The sequence below is a fragment of the Oncorhynchus kisutch genome, linkage group LG6 (genome assembly GCF_002021735.2).
Source record: "Oncorhynchus kisutch isolate 150728-3 linkage group LG6, Okis_V2, whole genome shotgun sequence".
Classification (NCBI taxonomy): domain Eukaryota; kingdom Metazoa; phylum Chordata; class Actinopteri; order Salmoniformes; family Salmonidae; genus Oncorhynchus; species Oncorhynchus kisutch.
The window spans coordinates 44,980,766-45,004,344 of NC_034179.2; the positions used below are offsets into that span (position 1 = coordinate 44,980,766).

The 23,579-nt window shown below is 44.1% G+C and overlaps 1 protein-coding gene across 1 annotated transcript in view; it reads right to left on the minus strand.

The window, feature by feature from the left end:
• Positions 1-16,711, minus strand: part of nova1 (NOVA alternative splicing regulator 1) — a 34,014-nt gene extending 17,303 nt beyond the window's left edge. The window contains exons 1-2 of the mRNA XM_020485762.2: positions 16,334-16,711; positions 13,177-13,320 (exon numbers count right to left, since the gene is read on the minus strand). Coding sequence (XP_020341351.1) covers positions 13,177-13,320; positions 16,334-16,337 — 148 coding nt within the window. The 5' untranslated portion in view covers positions 16,338-16,711. The remainder of the gene's footprint in view (positions 1-13,176; positions 13,321-16,333) is intronic.
• Positions 16,712-23,579: the final 6,868 nt, after the last annotated feature.

Consider the following 23,579-nt stretch of genomic DNA (forward strand, 5'->3'; position numbering starts at 1 on the left):
TAGGACAAATGCTGACTTCCAGATCTTTGGAATTTCATTACATCCCAGGGTTAGATTTAACAGATATGTAAGTGGTTCAGCTATGAAATCAGCTGCCAGTTTTAAAAAGCAGGGATCAAGAAGATCAGGACCTGCAGGCTTTCTCTGATCTAAGGATTTCAGGGCTTTATGTACCTCCTGCACTGAGAATTGCAAAAAGCTAGAAGTTGGACCAGCTCTCACTGGTTCATCCACACAGGGTTGTACAGAGACAGAGGATACTGAATCAAACAGCCTACCAGATGATACAAAGTTCTCATTGAAACAATTCAGCATTTCAGTTGTCATATTCAAACACAGAGTCCTTCAATACACATGACAGTAATTCATTAACATTAGCAGACTCAAAAATTTCTAGGGTCATTCTTGTTATCAGTGGTAAAAGACATAAAATATTCAGACCTGGCCTTCCTGAGAAGAAAAGAACACTTGTTTCGTAGCTGCCTAAAAAGAAGCCAATCAGCATCAGAACATGATTTCCTTGCTTTAGCCCAAGCTAGATTACGTTTGTGAATAATACAAGACAGCTCAGAAGAAAACTCTGGATTATCCCACCCTTTAACTCTGAACCTGTGGAATGGGACATGATTTTTACTATTTGGATTAAAAATAACATCCTGACAGAATTTCCAGGCAGTTTCCACATCAGGAATAAGCTCAATCTTGCTCCAGTCAAAATAAAACAAATCATGAAAGAAAGCCTGCTCATTAAAACTCTTTAAATGTCTTACGAATAAAGCGTGGGTTTGTTTTAGGAACCTTCGTATTTCTAACAGCAACAACAGCACAATAGTCACTTAAATCATTACAGAAAACACCAACCGCAGAATATATATGTGGAACATTTGTCAATATCAAATCAATCAGGGTAGATTTCTCTGAACATTTGAGATGTGGGTGAGTTAATCAACTGGGTATGGTAAGATTCATAGAATTACAATACATTTTATAATCATCAGAGACCGACTTTAACCAACACCAGTTGAGATCACCAATCAAGATAATTTCACTGTGAAGAAGTTTAGACATAAGGTGCATCAGAGAAGAAAATACATCACCGAGAGCAGAGGGGGGTCTATAACAGCCAATCAAAGTTATAGAGAGCAGAGGGGGGTCTATAACAGCCAATCAAAGTTATAGAGAGACCCTTTGAAACCTCAAGATTCAAAGCAAGAAATTCCAACTGTTTACAAATAGTTTCAGACTTTGCCACACTTACAAGGAATTTAGTCTTTACATATATTATAGCCCCCCCCCCACGTTACCTGATATCAACAAAATTAGAATAACTAGGCACCTCTGTTTAATAACTTTCCACAGCTTCTCTTTTTTAATAGACTTACTGCAAGCGAATTCTACAAGTGAGTTTCCAGACAATACAAAACAGTCATTTAAAACCATTAGACTTTGGTAGTGACACAAGTTCGTACTGTTCGCATCATGCCACAAATGCATCCTTGGACGAGTGGACCGAGTGAAAAAGAGCAAATTCCCGCAGACAAAATGTCTAATGGACGGGAGAGCACACGTCAGATGTACTCACCCAGCGACAATGTATGTTCAGTAAAGTCAGTACACAAAGCAATACCATGAAAATTGTCATTTTCTCTGAGATATGTAAAAAATAGAGGCCAAGGAAAGGTAAGGGGAGAGAGGGACTGTGTGTATGTATGAGTATGTATGTGAGTGTGTGAGTAGATTGGGTGTGGGGGTTGATTGAGAGAACGGGTTGGGGATTGTTGAGCTGCCTCTGATAGCCAGGCGGAGAGTGAAAAGGAGCAGCTTGGACGAGACACTCCGCAGAGGGAAAGCTGAAGATAGAACCTAGGCCAGCCATAGAGAGAGTTACTTTGGTAAACTTCAAGTAAATAAGTGCAAATAGCTAAAAAATAATAATATCAGAGTTGAGGGAGATCCGCGATCTTTGCACTAGCAAAACAAAATAGTTTGCACTACACAACAAGGAAATTGTAGATTTGCTCCACCATAAATGAATAGGTTATTAGTAGGTTAAAAACTTCTAGTCACAGACAAATGACTTGACATGCTGCCATCTTGGATTGACCTATATATTGTCCCTAGAATTTCTAAGCAAACAGCTGGAGGCAGGGCTTTCTCCTATAGAGCTCAATTTTTATGGAATGGTCTGCCTATCCATGTGAGAGACGCAGACTCGGTCTTGACCTTTAAGTCTTTATTGAAGACTCATCTCTGCAGTAGGTCCTATGATTGAGTGTAGTCTGGCCCAGGGGTTTGAAGGTGAACAGAAAGGCACTGGAGTGACCCTTGCTGTCTCTGCCTGGCCAGTTCCCCTCTCTCAACTGGGATTCTCTGCCTCTAACCCTATTACGGGGGCTGAGTCACTGGCTTACTGGTCCTCTTCCATGCCGTCCCTAGGAGGGGTGCGTCACTTGAGTGGGTTGAGACACTGACTTGATCTTTCTGTCTGGCTTGGTGCCCCCCTCGGGTTCGTGCATTCGGGGAGATCTTCGTGGGTTGTACTCAGCCTTGTCTCAGGATAGTAAGTTGGTGGTTTGAAGATATCCCCCTAGTGGTGTGGGGGCTGTGCTTTGGCAAAGTGGGTGGGGTTATATCCTGCCTGGTTGTCTCCCAACCCCTCCTGTCTTAGCTTCCAGTATCTATGCTGCAATAGTTTATGTGTTGGGGGGCTAGGGTCAGTCTGTTATATCTGGAGTATTTCTCCTGTCATATCCGGTGTCCTGTGTGAATTTAATAATGCTCTCTCTAACTCTCTCTTTCTTTTCTCTCTTCTCTTGGAGGACCTGAGCCCTAGGACCATGCATCAGGACTACCTGGCCTGATGACTACATGCTGTCCCCAGTCAACCTGGTCGTGCTGCTGCTCCAGTTTCAACTATTCTGCATGCGGCTATGGACCCCTGACCTGTTCACCTGTTTTTGACTCTCTCTCTCTCTACCACACCTGTTGTCTCTAACTCTGAATGATTGGCTATGAAAAGCCAACTGACATTTACTCCTGAGGTGCTGACCTGTTGAACCCTCCACAACCACTTTGATTACTATTATTTGACCCTGCTGGTCATCTATGAATGTTTGAATATCTTGGCCATGTACTGTTATAATCTCCACCTGGCACAGCCAGAAGAGGACTGGCCACCCCTCAGAGCCTGGTTCCTCTCGAGGTTTCTTCCCAGGTTCCTGCCTTTCTAGGGAGTTTTTCCTAGCCACCGTGCTTCTACATCTGCATTGCTTGCTGTTTGGGTTTTTAGGCTGGGTTTCTGTACAGCACTTTGTGACATCGGCTGATGTAAAAAGGGCTTTATACATACATTTGATTGATTGAATGATTGATAGATAGATATACTAGGTGGTTTCAGAGGAAGGCCCCAAAAATTGTCAAAGACATCAGTCACCCTAGTCATAGACTGTTCTCTCTGCTACCACACGGCAAGCAGTACCGGAGTGCCAAGTCTAGGTCCAAAAGGTTCCTTAATAGCTTCTACACCCAAGCCATAAGAATGCTGAACCATTAATCAAATGGCCACCTGGACTACTTACTTTGTTTTTACACTGCTGCTACTTGCTGTTTATTATCTATGCATAGACACTCTTCAAATTACCTTGACTAAACTGTACCCCCGCACATTGACTCTGGCGCCTCTAGGCTGAGGGGCACTGGCAGATCCTGGCTGACTGGCGGCACTGGCAGATCCTGGCTGACTGGCGGCACTGGCAGATCCTGGCTGACTGGCGGCACTGGCAGATCCTGGCTGACTGGCAGCACTGGCAGATCCTGGCTGACTGGCGGCACATGTTGAAATGACTTGCTGGTTAACAGAAATCTGATCAAATACAACAATCCAATAAGTGAAAAATGTATTCAATACTAGTGACAATACCTTTTATCTGGGGGGGGGTCACTGTTAGCGACGAGAGTCATCCTAACCTTCTAACTCAGGGGAGTTTTCTCCTATCAGGAAGACCGGCTGGTTGAAACTGGCCTGTTACTTTTGCAGGTTGACACAACTCCACTCTATCCAGTCCGGGCCATTTGTGTTCCTTTCCTTTTAACGTGAGTTCATCTCCCCTTACAGAATTGGGTGACACACATCTGCCCTTAGAAGAACTTGTCAACATTCAGGAAATGTCCGTCAAAGTTATCAAAACACACAGCCCACACAGTCTGGTGACGGGACAGGATCTCACTCAAACTCGATCCTACTCTGGCTGGTTGCTACTGTTCCCATTTTAGAGTCCAAAGTAAAGACATTCAACCATATTGTCATTCAGTAGTTATGCTGTGTGGCATGGACAGAGTATAGTCCCTATGTGGCTACTACTGTAGGTTGCATCATGGGTTTACGTATACTTGTGCCTGTCCCTCAAAGTGCTGTCATACATTGACTGAGACTGGTTAAGAACCGCAATGGTTTTTTTCCAAGTCATTTGGGTGGGATTGAGGTTCTCTGGGAGCTTGGTTTACTTGACAGCGTTATTAGGAGCAGTTATAATATAGGTTCTGATATGTGTGTAATAAAAATTTGAGTAACAGTATGTTTAATCTTAGAGGGAGGTCTGGCACACAGGGCAGCAGTTCCAAAGGCAGAATGATTTAGGACCTTGAATCTGGAGTCCAGTGGCTTCAGTAAAAGCGTGCCATTTTTTAACTGCAGAGGGCTATAAAGCAGTAACAACTATCTGTGTTTCACTCTGAATACTAAAAGGCTGTCTTCAAAGCATTTCGATGAGGTTACTTAACTATGTAACATGCTTTTCTATCAAACTACCTCACTCAAAATGGACTGACATGGTGTTGTTTTTCTGGGTGAGGTCAGTCCTTCTGTTTTTCGGCTAATCGAAAACATCCGCACCATATTCCTATGACATAACTATTTTATCTGTTAGTGAAGCACAATGTGTAACTTTATATGCTAGCTGAACTGACGGCTAGCTGCACAAAGCAGGGAGCCTGGATTGTTGGTTCTTTGCTCCCTTACCAAGAACTCTCAGCTTAATTTGCAGCTGCTGTGAAATTTGTGTGTGTGTGTGTGTGTGTACATTTGTGCGTATATACATTAATGCGTGCACGTGTGTACAGTATGAGTGAACAGTATGTTGTTCAAATACTGGGGTATGTGTAATTCTGTCAGTTATGGTTGAAGTAAGGATGCGATTGAATGACAAAAAGAGGGCAGGGCCTGTTCGTTACTAAGCAAACATGCAAACAAAACTCTGTAGAGACGGCACAATGCCATCTAATCTGGATAAAACTTCCAAACTATTAAGAACAAGTGCTATGAAAAACCAGGCTCAGGAGGGAGAGAGAGGGGAAGAGGAAAATTGGCGTAGTGAGAGAGCAGTTTGAGTACAGCTGGGACTCGGTCACTTCCAAGGAGAGAGAGATTGAAACAGGCTATTTCTGGGACTGCCCCCCTTTCCCCTCCCCTCACAAACAATCATGCATCATTCACACCCTTCACTATCTCCAGTCATCTATGTCAGGCCACCACAGCAGGGCCCAGTAGGACAGTTCCCATTCCCATCAAGGCCTTCCCCCATTCATGGTTTCATGTCTTACAGTGCATTTGGAAAGTATTCAGACCCCATGACTTTTTGAAAATGTTCTTTTGTTACATCCTTATTCTAAAATTGATTACCCCCACCCCGCATCAATCTACACACAATATCCCATAATGACAAAGCAAAAACATATTATTATTTAATTTTTTGTAAATGTATATATATTAAAAAAAAACAGATCACATTTACATAAGTATTCAGACCCTTTACTCAGTACTTTGTTGAAGCACCTTTGGCAGTGATTACAGTCTTCTTGGGTATGAAGCTACAAGCTTGGCACACATGTATTTCGGGAGTTTCTCCCATTCTTCTCTGGAGATCCTCTCAAGCTCTGTCAGGTTAGATGAAGGGCGTTGCTGCACAGCTATTTTCAGGTCTCTCCAATGATGTTCGATCGGGTTCAAGTCCAGGCTCTGGCTGGGCCATTCAAGGACATTCAGAATCCACTCCTGGTGGTCTTGGCTGCATGCTTAGGGTCGGTGTCCTATTGGAAGGTGAACCTTCGCCCAAGTCTGAGGTCCTGAGCGCTCTGGAGCAGGCTTTCATTAATGATCTCTCTGTACCCTCCTTCAATCCTGACATTTTTTGGCACCCTTCCCCAGATCTGTGCCTCGACACCATTCCTGTCCCGGAGCTCTACAGACAATTCCTTCGACCTCATGGCTTGGTTTTTGCTCTGACATGCACTGTAAGGGTGCAGCTGTAGGACCTTATATAGACAAGTGTGTGTGCCTTTCCAAATCATGTCCAATCAATTGAATTGACTGCAGGTGGACTCTCAAGGATGTTCAATGCGAACATTATGCACCTGAGATCAATTTAGAGTCTCATAGCAAAGGGTCTGAATACTTATGTAAATAAGGTATTTCTGTTTTTATTTTTAATAAATTTGCAAAGATTTCTAAAAACGTGTTTTTTGATTTGTCATTATAGGGTATTGTGTGTAGACTGATGAGGGAAAACAAATTAAATCAATTATAGAATAAGAATAAGTGTTACAGATTAAGGGGTGATCTGTGCATATTGGTATGAACATGACATGTCAACATAGGCCTCTCATAGCTCAACACAGAATGGAGATAGACCAACTGTCAAGTCTCTTCACTGACATTTTCAAACTCTCCCTGACGGAGTCTGTAATACCTACATGTTTCAAGCAGACCACTACAGTCCCTGTGCCCAAGGAAGCGAAGGTAACCTGCCTAAATGATTACCGCCCCGTAGCACTCAAGCCAGTAGCCATGAAGTGCTTTGAAAGGCTGGTCATGGCTCACATCAACAGCATCCTCCCGGACACCCTAGACCCACTCCAATTCACATACCCCCCAACAGATCCACTGATGACGCAATCTCAATTGCACTCCACACTGCCCTTTCCCACCTGGACAAAAGGAACACCTACATGAGAATGCTGTTCATTGAACGCTGAGCTGTAGTCAACACCATAGTGCCCACGAAGCTCATCACTAAGCTAAGGATCCTGGGATTAAACACCTCCCTCTGCAACTGGATCCTGGACTTCCTGACGGGCCGCCCCCAGGTGGTAAAAGTAGGCAACAACACATCAAATACATGTCTGCCACGCTGATCCTCAACACAGGCCCCTCAGGGTTGTGTCCCCTCCTGTACTCCCTGTTCACCCACGACTGCGTGGCCAAACCTGACTCCAACACCATCATTAAGTTTGCTGACGACACAACAGTGACAACGATGAGACGGCCTATAGGGAGGAACTGTCAGTGTGGTGCCAGGACAACAACCTCTCCCTCAATATGAAAAAGACAAAGGAGCTGATCGTAGACTATAGGAAAAGGCGGGCCAAACAGGCCCCCATTAACATTGACGGGGCTGTAGTGGAGTGGGTCGAGAGTATCAAGTTCCTTGGTGTCCACATCACCAACAAACTATCATGGTCCAAACATACCAAGACAGTCATGAAGAGGGCACGACAAAACCTTTTCCCCCACAGGAGACTGAAAAGATTCGGTACCGGTACCCCTTCTGTATATAGCCTAGTTATTGTTATTCTTATTGTGTTACTTTTTATTATTATTTTTTACTTTAGTCTATTTGGTAAATATTTTCTTAACTCTTCTTGAACTGTACTGTTGGTTAAGAGCTTGTAAGTAAGTACAATCAATCCTTATCCCAGTCTGCTGTTCCCACATGCTTCAAGAGGGCCACCATTGTTCCTGTTCCCAAGAAAGCTAAGGTAACTGAGCTAAACAACTACCGCCCCGTAGCACTCACTTCCGTCATCATGAAGTGCTTTGAGAGACTAGTCAAGGACCATATCACCTCCACCCTACCTGACACTCTAGACCCACTCCAATTTGCTTACCGCCCCAATAGGTCCACAGACGACGCAATCGCAACCACACTGCACACTGCCCTAACCCATCTGGACAAGAGGAATATCTATGTGAGAATGCTGTTCATCGACTACTGCTTTAACACCATAGTACCCTCCAAACTCGTCATCAAGCTCGAGACCCTGGGTCTCGACCCCACCCTGTGCAACTGGGTACTGGACTTCCTGATGGGCCGCCCCCAGGTGGTGAGGGTAGGTAACAACATCGCCACCCCGCTGATCCTCAACACTGGGGCCCCACAAGGGTGTGTTCTGAGCCCTCTCCTGTACTCCCTGTTCACCCACGACTGCGTGGCCATGCACGCCTCCAACTCAATCATCAACTTTGTGGACAACACTACAGTGGTAGGCTTGATTACCAACAACGACGAGACGGCCTACAAGGAGGAGGTGAGGGCCCTTGGAGTGTGGTGTCAGGAAAATAACCTCACACTCAACGTCAACAAAACAAAGGAGATGATTGTGGACTTCAGGAAACAGCAGAGGGAGCACCCCCCTATCCACATCGACGGGACAGTAGTGGAGAGGGTAGTAAGTTTTAAGTTCCTCGGCGTACACATCACGGACAAACTGAATTGGTCCACCCAGACAGACAGCGTTGTGAAGAAGGCGCAGCAGCGCCTCTTCAACCTCAGGAGGCTGAAGAAATTCGGCTTGTCACCAAAAGCACTCACAAACTTCTACAGATGCACAATCGAGAGCATCCTGTCGGGCTGTATCACCGCCTGGTATGGCAACTGCTCCGCCCACAACCGTAAGGCTCTCCAGAGGGTAGTGATGTCTGCACAACGCATCACCGGGGGAAAACTACCTGCCCTCCAAAACACCTACACCACCCGATGTCACAGGAAGGCCATCAAGATCATCAAGGACAACAACCACCCGAGCCACTGCCTGTTCACCCCGCTATCATCCAGAAGGCGAGGTCAGTACAGGTGCATCAAAGCAGGGACCGAGAGACTGAAAAACAGCTTCTATCTCAAGGCCATCAGACTGTTAAACAGCCACCACTAATATTGAGTGGATGCTGCCAACATACTGACTCCAGCTCACTTTAATAATGGAAATTTATGGAAATGTATGTAAAAATTGTATCACTAGCCACTTTAAACAATGCCACTTAATATAATGTTTACATACCCTACATTACTCATCTCATATGTATATGTATATACTGTACGCTATATCATCTACTGCATCTTTATGTAATACATGTATGACTAGCCACTTGAAACTATGCCACTTTGTTTACATACCCTACATTACTCATCTCATATGTATATACTGTACTCGATACCATCTACTGCATCTTGCCTATGCCGTTCTGTACCATCACTCATTCATATATCTTTATGTACATATTCTTTATCCCTTTACACTTGTGTGTATAAGGTAGTAGCTGTGGAATTGTTAGGTTAGATTATTCGTTGGTTATTACTGCATTGTCGGAACTAGAAGCACAAGCATTTTGCTACACTCGCATTAACATCTGCTAAACATGTGTATGTGACAAATAAAATTTGATTTGAAGTAAGGTCTGATTTGATTTGAAAAGTCATTGCTATGGTATAGCCTACCTGTTTGTCATTAAAAACAAGTTTGATAAAATATTGCAGCAGAATTTACAACATGTTTGCACTAAGTTCAGTAGGGAATAAATCACGAAAGGTAGAACGAAAATGAAAGGTTACAGACTTGCGGTGAGGAACAAGGTAGTCAAAATAAAATGTAATTGATTAGCTTTGTTTCTTGTCTTTGAATTCCTCAGTAAAAAAATAACGGCTGCAAACTTTGAACAGGTGCAAAAGCCTCGTATATTTGGTCATATAAGTGTACATTGAATACACGGAGACTTTCTGGAAGACTTCCGGCCCATTGTGTGAGATGGTGTAGTAGTTTCATTTTACTTTGGGGCCCCTAGCAGTACCCAATGACTTCGCTGCCAGCACCCTCTCCCTGAACTCCTCACAACACGATGAGGATGGGGAGGAGCAGAGCAGGTGGTGCTCTATCGACACATTCACCACCCAGCGAGAGGAAGAGGATACAAAAGCACAACTGCATCAAAGTGTGTTTTCAATGTAGACAAACAAAGTAGTAGTGTTGCATGGTATACCGCTTTTCTTCACTTTCGGTACTTCTGTCAAATGTGTCTCATGTCATCTACTGGTTGAGAGAGGATCAAGTCTGTCTATCAGCACAGCTAATGTCCTCTTATAGCACGAGAGCACAGTGCCTGTTGCACTTACTCATTACTAGCTCTAGCCTGTCCTGAAGAACCACTACTCTCACTGCATCACCACTTATGCCGCACAGAAGTTATTAACACACTTGAATAATGCAACATGGCATGTTGCAATTTTGAAACTAGCAACGCGCGTGCCCCGCCCAGCTGAGGATCTGTCTTTCAGCCATCTATTTCCTGTGTTTGAGGGGCGCTGAATCCGCTTGTTACTTAAATCTCGCTGGATTGATTGCTTGAATTTTTTTTTCACCTGCGACTCATTTCACACCTTTGCTTTGTGTCTGTCAATTTTCTTTCCATGAACGTTACGACCGCTGAAGTGCTTGTAATGACCTGTCAACGCTTCATCAGAGATTGAACTCACCGTCTCGACACATCACAAGAAAGAGAAGAAAAAAAACGTTATTTTGATGGGTGTTCATTTTTTGTGTACTTTGAAAAAAAGTAATAATCTAACAGTTGAAATGTTTATAATTTAGATGAGCTGAAATGAAAGCAACTTTCGAAAATGAGCTCTCGGATTACAGTGATATTATGTATGATCTCGCAAACATGTTTAAGTATGTTTATGTGACTGCAGTTAGGGTAGACTGAGAAAGTGTTTGGTGGTTGCAGCCTCGTTCCTCCCTTTGCGTTAATGTATTCATATATGCAACAACAAAAAACTGGATTATAAAAATTCCAACATTTTGGAGTATCTTAATTCATTGTTCAAATGTGCATTTATTAGAATTGTTTTTAAAACCTTTTAACAATTTCGATGACCGTTGCTATTGAATAATTTCTGTTCACAAAAGAAAGCTTACAGCAGAAGCTAACATCAATTGACTACCCTAGTACCTTGTTTGTAATCATATGCAAACCAAAATGTTGATGATTGTCACCCAAAAACTTTATTCATTCACTTCATCTCCCTTGCCTCACATCTCTCCCAAGATCATATTTGCTCAAGCCTAGAACTTAAGTGTGTATATGACGTCATGGGTCTTAAAGAGACAGCACGCACTTTTACAAAAGAATAGATTGGAAGGTAAACATTGTTTTTCAACTGTAGCCCCATGAATTCAGCCAAAACAAGCTCAATAACTCATTGCATGCACACACTCCTATTGAATATGTATTCACCTGTATAGTAAATAGGCCTAGGCTACAACTTGATTCAGCCAGTTTATCAATAGACTTGAGATTGACCATTCAAATCATTTGCATGCTTGTATAATTGTTTTCTTAATGCATCCATTCAAACATCTACAATTTCAAATGTAATAATATTGAACTCAAAAGAACTGTCTGGATCGAGTGCCATTCTGTGACTGGCTAATACACCTTCTTTTTTCCCTTGGTATCGTTTTGCTATAGTTTTGGTATCGAGCATTGTGATGCTGACCCTGGTATCGATATCAAAGTCAAAATTCTGATATCGTGACAACACTACAAAGGAGTGCTGCTACATTGTATGCAAAAATAAGCCATTACTATAGATCATTTTCAGCGTGTCATGGTGATGATCAATGAATCCAGTTTTTCAGATAGTGCAGTAGTGGGAACAGGAGATACCCTAAAAAGGAAATATTATTGTACTTCTATTCTTTGCCAAGGTTCAATAATTATTGGTAACACTTTATATATGGATAGTCAATGTGTAGATGCTCTACACAGACTATCAGTAACATTTCATTTAACTATCTACTAACACTAACCTTAACCTAACCCTAAACTTAACCCTAACCCTAGCCCTTATTCTAAACCTAACCGTAGCAAGCAGTTGCTTATCAACAGATAGTTTGTTGAGAGTATGACAATCTGTAGAGCATCTACAGATGGACTATCCAAATAAAGTGCGACCTAATATTTTGCCAAGGTTTAGTCCAAGTGCAGTATATCACAACCTCCGCGTGTCAGAACATAGCCCATATTTGAGCCATATTGCCATTTTTATTCAAAGAGTTAGAGAGGTGAGCCAGCAACTGGAGCGTTGCCAGTTCTAATCCAGTGTCCGACAAGAAAAAATCTGTCTGAAAGTGACCTGGCAACTGGAAGGTTGCTGGTATCAATTCCTAGATGCCATTACCTGCTGTTGTGCCCTTGAGCAAGGCACATAACCCCCCACAACACCACGTGCCCAGAGTGGCAGCCCCCTGCACCTCTCCAAAAACCTGTATGTGTGTCTTTCGGATGGGTTGGGTTAAAAGCGGAAGTCAAATTTGTGTGCAATTGGCTAATAAAGTCATCTTAATCTTAATCAACAGCGAGCCGCCCGACACCTGTTATTTTCCAGAAGGTTGAAGCTTCCTCAGCCATGAAGGACAAACGCATACACTTTACTGCGGCTCTCACATTTCCTGCTCCGAAGACAAGATGTTTCAGCACCAACCAGAGAGTGCAGTGACCTCCATCAGTGTGGGGTCATTGGGAAAACATGAGCATCTTTTTCCATGTTGACATGTTTTTAAGAACAAGGCCCTTATGGGCGACTACTGCTTCCAGTGTACCTTACATGTCCTCGACATTGGATAATGTGCTCTCTCCATCTTGGAGTAAAATGGCAGCCAGGCAGCTAAGCGGGGAATTGATTAAATGCAGTCTTTGCATTGTAGCAGAATGAAGAATGATAGTACTTCTGGGGACTACAGACTTTTCACAGAAATTGGATCAGCTCCCTGCTAAGAGCACAGCCAAATTGAAAGAGCAATTGCTTGTATCTATAAATGCTATTCCTGAGTCAGAAGCAGCTGTAGCATCTGAATAGGTCTTTTGTCTGGGTAAAAATACTGTGCATTTGGAAGGCTGGATCAAACTCATTGGGCTCCCCAGTTGGAATACAAATTCCAGCGTAACCAACAAATAACATCTTGTACTGAACTTGAATTGAGAGAGTCCGATGATTTTGGGGGCTCTTACTTGGGTGTACGCCTTTATATTTGGATAATTTGATCAGGGACAAAGTGGGATCCAATTACCTGGGTAGAAGTCTTTGGATTTGGACAGCTTGATGGTGGCACCCGTCTCTTTCTGCAGCTGTACGATGGTCTGGCCGCCCTTGCCAATTATGGAGCCGGCCGCATAGCTGGGGATCAGCACCTTCAGGAAGTACTCACCCTCCTCTGGAAGGACATAGAGAGAGAGAGAGAGAGAGAGAGAGAGAGAGAGAGAGACGAACAGACAGGAGAGGGTCAGAGCTAGTAAAGAAGCTGTAGTCTACAAACATATACACCATACTGCAAGTAACCCAGCCACCTCAGCTGATACATGCCTCTGGCTCCATTCACTCTGGCTCCATTCAATCATTCTCAATAGGAACATGTAAGTGTCAGATCAGATGCAAACAGTTGAATAGGTAGCTAGTCACATATATTCTTGTCAGACTGACACTTTGGTAGGAAGGTATCTAGAGGTATTTTTCATTTCGGAGTGTGATTCTTTTGTAGCCTCTAGTCCCATATTTCATCAGAGTTTGGAGACACGTTCTGTGTTCTGTCCCAGATTTCCTGTGGAGTAAATGCTGACCTCCTTTCCAGTTTGCAGAGGTCTAATTTTAACTGTTTTCAAGGAGTTTTAGTATCCTTTATCAGAATCTTCTGACAAAATATCTAATTCATGGTTCAAACCAAGCCAAGACCTACAATGTAAACTTTTTAAAATTATTTATCTCAAACCGGAGAGACAAAGGGGAGCATAAACATCATCAGGGATGGTGAAAATTATAGGATGTATTAACATTACTCAGAATATTACTCACACAGGACTATGTCGAAACATATAAATCATATGCTTGCGGTGCATGAAATCCAACCCATTGTGATCCAGAGTAATAACTGTTAGAGATGCTAGCATAAGGAAACAAAATCCCTGCCAAAAAGACAGACTCAATCTCCCCCCGTTTAAAAGGGGGTTCAGTGGCTTACAACACTGTCTTGTATCAGTCAGTGATTGATATCATGTCAGCTCAAAGAATTCACCGATCAAACCTTCTGTTCTTCATCCTTTTAATCGAGAATGTTCCACTCCACATACTGGCTAATCAAGAAGATTTAATCATCACCCAGGTGAGCAGTGTGTGTCACTCCAAACAAATCCAGATTGTGTAGCAATTGGGTAGAGCAATCAACCCAATGTTGGGATTGGACTGCGAATACCAACCCAAAGATGGTGGATTGGTCAAAGTACAGGTCTGCTTAAGGGGTGGCTGTCCCATAGATACCAATGCAATAGCAGCTGGGTCTGGTCAGCTTAGTTCATTAACTGTAGATTAACCCCCAAAAAATTGCAACTGGGATGTCTCACTTCCTCTTCCGTCTCTGTACCAACCAACACCTGGTTGTGCTATTCCAGACATAAGTAATCAACATGAGAGACAGACATGCGATCAATATATGAACCTGTGAGAAAAATTACTACTCAATGTCACCCCAGAAATCAATTAGATAATAATAGCCTAAATAATTCATCAAACATCTGTGCTGGTATGACCCAAAAAGTATCTAGTATGGTTTTCAGATATCAACTACTAGTTTTAACATTCATTTTCAATGAATGACTTCAATTTGGGACTTCTTCAATGCTTCATCAGCAAGGGTGACGTCACTCTGGCAAGAACGTACATTCAAAGAACTGTTTATATCAGTATACAAACGTTTTTTTTTTTTATACAGACCAGTACAAAAAAAGATAATGACGATATCAACCCGTAGTTGTTCGTTTTAATGGTGATTTTGGTTGACAACACCAAGATGCGTGTTTGCCTGTGTCGTCGTTGTATAGCTTCATGCAGGGGGATGGATTTGCAGGCTCGTCCAGGGAAGACGGATGGATGGAGGTCTGCACACATCAATGTCACTGTTCTAAGACTGACCTTCTGTTTGCCTCTTAAATGGGCTCATTAGATCCTGATCACAATGAATGTGGCACTGTGACATCTAGGGATTTCAGTCACTCTACGTGTCACCTCTCTACTGATTCTTTTAACATGCCCCTCATGTTCCATTTGGATTTTGATAGGTCTCTCAATAAAGTCATGACACGTTGATATCTAAAATCCAAAGTCAATTCTTTTAACTCAGACTAAAGGACCTTCCTTACTGGTCACACATTAGACTACTAGAACCAACATTAATATGAAAATACACACCATCTTCACATGTCTAGTCCGTCAACACATTTCTATTGAAAATCACACCGATGAATGATAGAACCTTTCTGAAAACATCCATTAGTCCTCTATCAATCGGAGAGAAACCATTATGACAATCTGACACAAACCATACTCCTTTAGCCGAGGCACTTTTTCTGCTTGGATTTCTGCTTTCTACTCCATTAATCTTCCCCTTTCAGAGAAAAAAAGTTTTCCCTTCCAGAAAAAATAAAATAATAGATGACCTTGATGAAAAAGTAAAAACCATGGCTTAGACATTGACATTGTCTTCATGGAAGTACAGACTTTTCTACTGTCAGTCAGAGGACACATGTCATTACAACTCTCCACACAGGATAAACTGAACAATAGGAATGGAAATGTCCTTTATTAGACCTGTGTTGGCAGGGGTGTACATGTTCCCGTTTCTATGTGTCTTAAAACCAGGGTGAACCCAGAAGGGGAGAGCATGCCATTGAGATTCACTCCATTGCCCTCACAGGCAGCGTTTGCAGTCATTAGTCAATAATTCATTTCGTCCTAGCGTCTGAACAAATCACACTAACAGGTTTCAATGGCGTCATGTAGTAGAGTAAACATGGCAATCTGTTGCTGCAATCCATCAGGGGAATGGGAGCAGTATGGGGCAGGTTGGGAAGCTAAGCCAGTCGGGGCTGTTGAGTTCAAACCCCATGCATCCAATACTGGAGGGATGGCTTGAAGGAGAGACACGGACACTCAGCCAAACGTGTTTAGTGAAGTCACTCAAGGGGGGTGGGTCAGGAGGAAATGCCTTGTGACCACCCCCCACTCCCTCCAAATACCCACTCTGCATGTCAATGGACCAACCTGGCGCTGACAGGCAGCAAGAACGATGGATCAAAATGGGCAATAATGAGCAGAATATATTTTACATAGTCAAGTATTAAGAGTTGAGTGTGATAAATGAATTCAACAAGTCATGACAAAAACAGTTTGGCTCTTACCCATTCTGAGATCTGCTGGTAAAATCCTCTGTCAGATCGCCATCAATACCGGGGTACAATCTTGTAAGGGTACCTTAACGTTAGGCTAGTCATAGGTGCAATGGTGGCGTTGAGGAATGCGGCCAGTCAACCTTTTTCACAGAGGTCTAATACATCAGTGGGTGCAAAAAAAAGATTTCACCGCAACATCCAAGCCATGCCTGCAGCTGGCCAGAGCCTCAATTGTATGAGAAAATGCTAATGCAGGCTCTCAGTATTTTCAGTGAAAGACGCCACGCATTGTTCAAGCCTGCACCGGTTTGAAGGGGGGGGTCTTCCCTGCCGCATCACCCTTTTCACTGCTCTCATCCATATTCATCGAGTGGCCTGTCCGTCTGCAGCAGCGTGGCGACTGACACCTGCCCTGGCCAATCGGCAGTCTCCTCCCTAGCACGTCATTCCCCAACCACCCCCCACAATGCCTGTCCCCCCCAAAAAAATATTTTCTTCCACACTCCGCCTCTTTTGACGCAGCACTATAAAGCATAGCGACCCATTCACTTTCTTTTTCCATGAAAAATTACAAACTGGTTTGTGCGTTTCATTGGAGAGAACGTGGGGTGACCTTGAGCGATGGCTGAAAAGGTGTGTGGTTGCGGTGAGTGGAGGAGGAGAGGACTGATCTGATAGTGTGTGCCGTACACCCCATCTCATCCACCCCTCTTCCCTCAAACGGCCATGTTTGAGTGGGAGGGGGCCCTCATCAACCACTGCAAATGGCAGTGCCGCAGAATGGTGGAGGGGGGAAGGGGTGGGGGGCAACGAAGCCAATCACTACGTCTATAAATCTTGTAGACTATAGAGCGAGGTATCCTATGTGTGTGTGAGTGTGTGTGTATGTGTCTTTGTGTATCTATGTGAGAGAGAGTCTGTGTGTGTGAGGGGAGGGGGGTTGGCTCCGCTCAATAGTAATTTCCAGGGAACCTCTAGAAACACTAGTAACATTTGCATAGTCTCTTTGTTCCTTTTCTAGATTCATTTCCAATGTATTTAAATCACAGAGCAAGCTGAAGTAATAACTGAGGCACATAAGCATCTGGCAAACGTCTTACTGTAAATTCTACCGATGAACCGTTCATTGTGTCACCCGGACTCACTGGTGTATATAAGCATTGTCTCTCTGTAGGCTCCCTCCTCTCTTCCTCTGCCACCTGGCAAATTCATAGTCCGCTCACGTCACATCTCTCTGCAAGGGCACCTGTGTCCTTCTCACAAAAAAAAACACCAGCTCACATTCCTGTGCCAACCTTTCCATTAGCAACATTACCATATCATACATAATCCTTCAACTACACAGGCTTAGGAAAGGCACCCGAGCCAGTAAAAGGGGCTCGGGACATGGGAAATTACAGGCTAAATTAGCAAGAGCGATGAATGAAAGAGGAGAGGGGTGTTGCTGATAAAAAAAAGCAATAGGCTACCTCTTCCTCGAGTTGGGCAGTAATTCGCCAGCAAACCTAAATGCACTGCACAATAGGCACACGGCAGTAAAAAAAACAGCAGAGCCTTACTCCTTTGTTATGGTAACTGCCAGTCATGTTAATGATCAACAGGAATGATGTAATCAATATCAGACCCAATTTGTAATGTAATGACCACAATAGCTGAGGATCATCAAGCAGTGTCACCAGAAAAATACTTATTACATATGTATTATATACGGTGCCCTCAGAAAGTATTCACACCCCTTCACTTTTTCCAAATGTTGTTGTTATAGCCCGAATTTAAAATTGATTCAATTCAGATTTTGTGTCACTGGCTACACACTGTCTACCCCATAACATCAAGGTGGAATTATGTTTTTAGAGATTTGTACAAATTAATAAAAAATGAAAAGCTGAAATGTCTTCAGTTAATAAGTATTCAACCTGGGGCAGCAGGTAGCCTCGTGGTTAGTGTTGGGCCAGTAACCGAAAGGTTGCTAGATCAAATCCCCGAGCTGACAAGGTAAAGGTAAAAATCAAGGCAGTTAACCCACTGTTCCTAGGCTGTCACGTTCTGACCTGTCTTTATGTTAGGTTTGTCAGGGCGTGAGTTGGGGTGGGTTCTCTATGTTCTTTTTTCTATGTTATATTTTCTCCGTGTTTGGCCTAGTATGGTTCTCAATCAGAGGCAGGTGTCGTTCGTTGTCTCTGATTGAGAATCATACTAGGCCAAACACGGAGAAAAAAAAAGCCTTTTCCCACCTGTGTTTTGTGGGTGCTTAGTTTCTGTTTAGTGTTTTATGCACCTTACAGGACTGTTTAATTTCTTTCACGTTTTTATTTTGTATTTCAGTGTTCGGTAAATAAAACATCATGAACACGTACCACGCTGCGCATTGGTCCGATATTTCATACTTGTCAGACGACGAAGACAACCGTTACAGAATCACCCACCCCAACCGGACCAAGCAGCGTGGTAACCCGGAGCAGAGGGTTCTGGACTCCTGGACATGGGAGAAGATTTTGGACGGAAAGGGACCCTGGGCACAGGCTGGGGAATATCGCCGCCCCCGGGAAGAGCTGGAGGCAGCCAAAGCCGAGAGGCGGCATTATGAGAAGCTAGCACAGCAGCGCAACAGGGACGAGAGGCAGCCCCCAAAACGTATTGGGGGGGGGGGGCACACGGGGAGTGTGGCTAAGTCAGGTAGGAGACCTGAGCCAACTCCCCGTGCTTACCGTGGAGAGAGGTGGACCGGGCAGGTACCATGTTATGCCGTGAGGCGCACGGTGTCCCCAGTGCGCAGGCATAGCCCGGTGCGCTACATCGCAGCGCCTCGTATCGGCCGGGCTAGAGTGGGCATCGAGCCAGGTGCTATGAAGCCGGCTCAGCGCATCTGGTCTCCAGTGCGTCTCCTCGGCCCGGGGTATATGGCACCAGCCCTACGTACAGTGTCCCCGGTTCGTCAGCACAGCCCAGTGCGGTCTGTTCCACCTCGCCGCACTGGCCGGGCTACGGGGAGTATCCAGCCAGGACAGGTTGTACAGGCTCTGTGCTCGAGACATCCAGTGCGCCTCGACGGTCCGGTCCATCCGGTGCCTCCTCCACGCACCAGGCCTCCGGTGGCAGCCCCACGCACCAGGCTGTCTCTCTGTCTCCTCCCTCCAGGTGCTCCCTCATGTCCAGCGCTTCCAGGTGCTCCCGCCTGTCCAGCGCTTCCAGAGTCTCCCTCCTGTCTAGAGCTGCCAGAGCCGCCCGTCTGTCCTGAGCTGCCAGAGCCGCCCGTCTGTCCTGAGCTGCCAGAGCCGCCCGTCTGTTCTGAGCTGCCAGAGCCACCCGTCAGTCAGGAGCTGCCAGAGCCGCCCGTCACGAACGACGAACGGCCCTTCACGCCAACGCTGCCGGAGCCTCCCGCCTGTCCGGTGCTGCTGGAGTCTCCCACCTGTCCGGTGCTGCCGGAATCTCCCGTCCATTCGGGGCCCGCTGCAAGGGGGCCCCAGTCCGGGGTGGGCGGCGAGGGTCGCTGCTCCAAAGGCGCCACTTAAGCGGGCAAAGACTATGATGGAGTGGGGTCCACGTCCTGCGGCAGAGCCACCACCGCGGACAGACGCCCACCCAGACCCTCCCCTATAGGTTCAGGTTTTGCGGCCGGAGTCCTCACCTTTGGGGGGGGGGGGGGGGGGGGGTACTGTCACGTTCTGACCTTAGTTTCTTTTTTATGTCTTTGTGCTAGGTTGGTCAGGGCGTGAGTTGGGGTGGATTGTCTATGTTCTTTTTTCTATGTTATATTTTCTCTGTGTTTGGCCTAAGTATGGTTCTCAATCAGAGGCAGGTGTCGTTCGTTATCTCTGAGAATCATACTTAGGTAGACTTTTCCCACCTGTGTTCCCACCTGTGTTCCCTTTGAGCTTGGTGTAATTAATAATTACACTTTGGATGGTGTATCAATACACCCAGTCACTGCAAAGATACAGGCATCCTTAAATGTGGAAGACACATTTCAGTTGAATGCATTCAGTTGTACAACTGACTAGGTATCTCCCTTTCCTTCCCATTGCTAACTCAGTTGCCGTAGAGTAACGAAACAACTCAGGGATTTCACCATGAGACCAATGGTGACTTTAAAACAGTTACAAACTTTAATGGCTGTGATAGGAGGAAACTGAGGATGGATCAACAACATTGTAGTTACTCCACCATACTAACCTAAATAACAGAGTGTAAAGAAGGAAGCCTGTACAGAATACAAATATTCCTAAATTTGAATCCTGTTTGCAATAAGAGACAAAAGTAAAACCGCAAACAAATTAGCAAACAAATTAACTATGTCCTGAATACAAATAGTTATTTGGGGCAAATCCAACACAACACATCACTGAGTACCAATCTTCATATTTTCAAGCATATTGGATAAGGATGAAAAGAAACGAAAGGACATGGTTTGTGACACAACGTTCATCCTGTTAAGACAAGTTCCCTCCAAGCTATCATCTACCTCTAGAAAATGATTACATTGCTGTATTAGAGAACATTATTTCTTCAAGTTGAGTTAAATCACATACTTTTTATTATGGGAGTGCAAGAGATGATTGACAACATTATATATTCCCTGCAGTCCGGGGATGGCACATTAATAAATTTGTCCAACCAAATGAGGATTGGAACGGTCCCCCATCTGAACTGTCCAAATGGTCATCATGGGGGACACCTTCCAGGGGTTGCTGGCTATCAATGATCCAGGTCAACAAGTAGTGTTTAACATGATTTGTGAGGATTAGAACGGTCCCCCATTTGCTGGCTATCAATGATCCAGGTCAACAACTACCCCAGCTCATCTGTCTCTGGTCTTACCAGTCTTGATACGCTCCTACGAGCAACAGCACTCGTCTTCTTTAAGTAGATTATTATGTTTTTCCACAGGACCTTAGAAAGACAAAACAATATAGAAATGTCATTAGTAATTGTGTATGATTTTGCTTGTGTTACATTTCTGTGACACAAATACATTTAAGAGCCACTGTGTTGTTACACATTTCATTCTGTACGGAGCAGACATGGAGAGAAGAGAGAGGGATTAGAAAGCAGTTGCTTCGCGAGCCTGAAAATATATAATCTAAGTGATTGATAGTTGGTATTCAGTATTCATAAAAGTATGCCTTATCTACATTAAATGCACTATGCATTATGTGGGTTTAATGCTGTAACACTGCATAAAACAATTAATAAAAGTCCCATGATGGTAGTTACTGCCCATTACTGCTTATCACTTCATTTATTCACATTTACTTTAATTTAATAAAATATTTATTTGATTTGATTACTTTTACTTCATTCCAAGTCATTACCTCATTTCTACAGAGCTGCTGCCTATGCTGTCTGACAAAATCACTATTTTAGTAGTTCTTCAAAGTAAATTAGGCATACTTTTATAACTACTGAATACCAACTATCAATCACTTAGATTATGTATTTTCAGGCTCGCAAAGAAACTGTTTCTAATCCCTCTCGATGTGCATCTTCTCTCCATGTCTACTCCATACAGACCGGACAAGTTTAAGCAAGCGCACAATCGATTATGGTCATTGTAGTTATTTACCCCATTTTCTGCACTAAACTATGTAGAATACTGGCCTGTTGGAAACTACAACTCCCTACTACGTTGCACAGTTAAGGCTTGATCTGATTTATCTCTACTGAACCTGCACATTGAGCTCACAGAAGAAGGAAAAAAAACGAAATGGAATTCAAATGATTTAACCAACATCAGTCAATTAGTTGTTTAAAAACCAAAAAATAACCAACATTTGAGTTAATCGCTCAGCACTATATTTACAAACAAGTGTGAAAATGTGTTTCACTGAGTTGTGGCTGAATGACAACATTAAGAACATACAGCTGGCGGATTATACACTCTATCGGCAGGATAGAACAGCAGCCTCTGGTAAGACATGGGGTGGGGGCCTATGCATATATGGAAACAACAGCTGGTGCACAATATCTAAGGAAGTCTCGAGGTTTTGCTTGCCTGAGTATATCATGATAAACTGTAGACCACACTATCGACTTAGAGAGTTTATCATCTGTATTTTTCGTAGCTGTCTACATAATATCACAGACCGATGCTGGCACTAAAACCACACTCAATGAGCTGTATTCCGCCATAAGCAAAAAGAAAAACGCTCATGCAGAGGCGGCGCTCCTAGTGGCCGGGGACTTTCCTGTATGGAAAACTCAAATCCATCTTACCAAATTTCTATCAGCATGTTAAATGTGCAACCAGAGGGAAATAAAATCTAGACAAACATTACTCCACACACAGAGACACATACAAAGCTCTCCCTTTATCAATAAGTGCATCGAGGACGTCATCCCCACAGTGACTGTACATACCCCAACCAGAAGCCATGGATTACAGGCAACATTCACACTGAGCTAAAGGGTAGAGCTGCTGCTTTCAAGGAGCGGGACTCTAACCCGGGAGCTTATAAGAAATCCCGCTATGCCCTCCGACAAACCATCAAACAGCAAAGCATCAGTACAGGTCTAAGATCGAATCGTCCTACACTGGCTTGAAAACTATTTACAGACTACAAAGGAAAGCATAGCTGAGAGCTGCCCAGTGACACGCGCCTACCAGACGAGCTAAATAACTATGCTCGCTTCGAGGCAAGTAACACTGAAATATGCATGAGAGCATCAGCTGTTCCGGACGACTGTGTAATCCCGCTCTCCGCAGCCGATGTGAGTAAGACATTTAAACAGGTCAACATCCACAAGGCCAGATGGATTACCAGGACGTGCACTCCGAGCATGCGCTGACCAACTGGCAAGTGTCTTCACTGACTGAGTCTGTAATACCAACATGTTTCAAACAGACCACCATAGTCCCTGTGCCCAAGAACACTAAGGTAACCTGCCTAAATGACTACCGACCCGTAGCACTCAGATCTGTAGCCATGAAATGCTTTGAAAGGCTGGTCATCTCTCACATCAACACCATTATTCCAGAAACCCTAGACCACTCCAATTTACATCCCGCACCGACAGATCCACAGATGATGACATCTCTATTGCACTCCACACTGCCCTTTCCCACCTGGACAAAAGGAACACCTATGTGAGAATGCTTTTCATTGACTACAGCTCAGCCTTCAACACTATAGTGCACTCAAAGCTCATCACGAAGCTAAGGACCCTGGGACGAAACACCTCCCTCTGCAACTGGATCCTCGACTTCCTGACGGGCCGGCACCAGATGGCAAAGGTAGGTAACAACACATCTGCC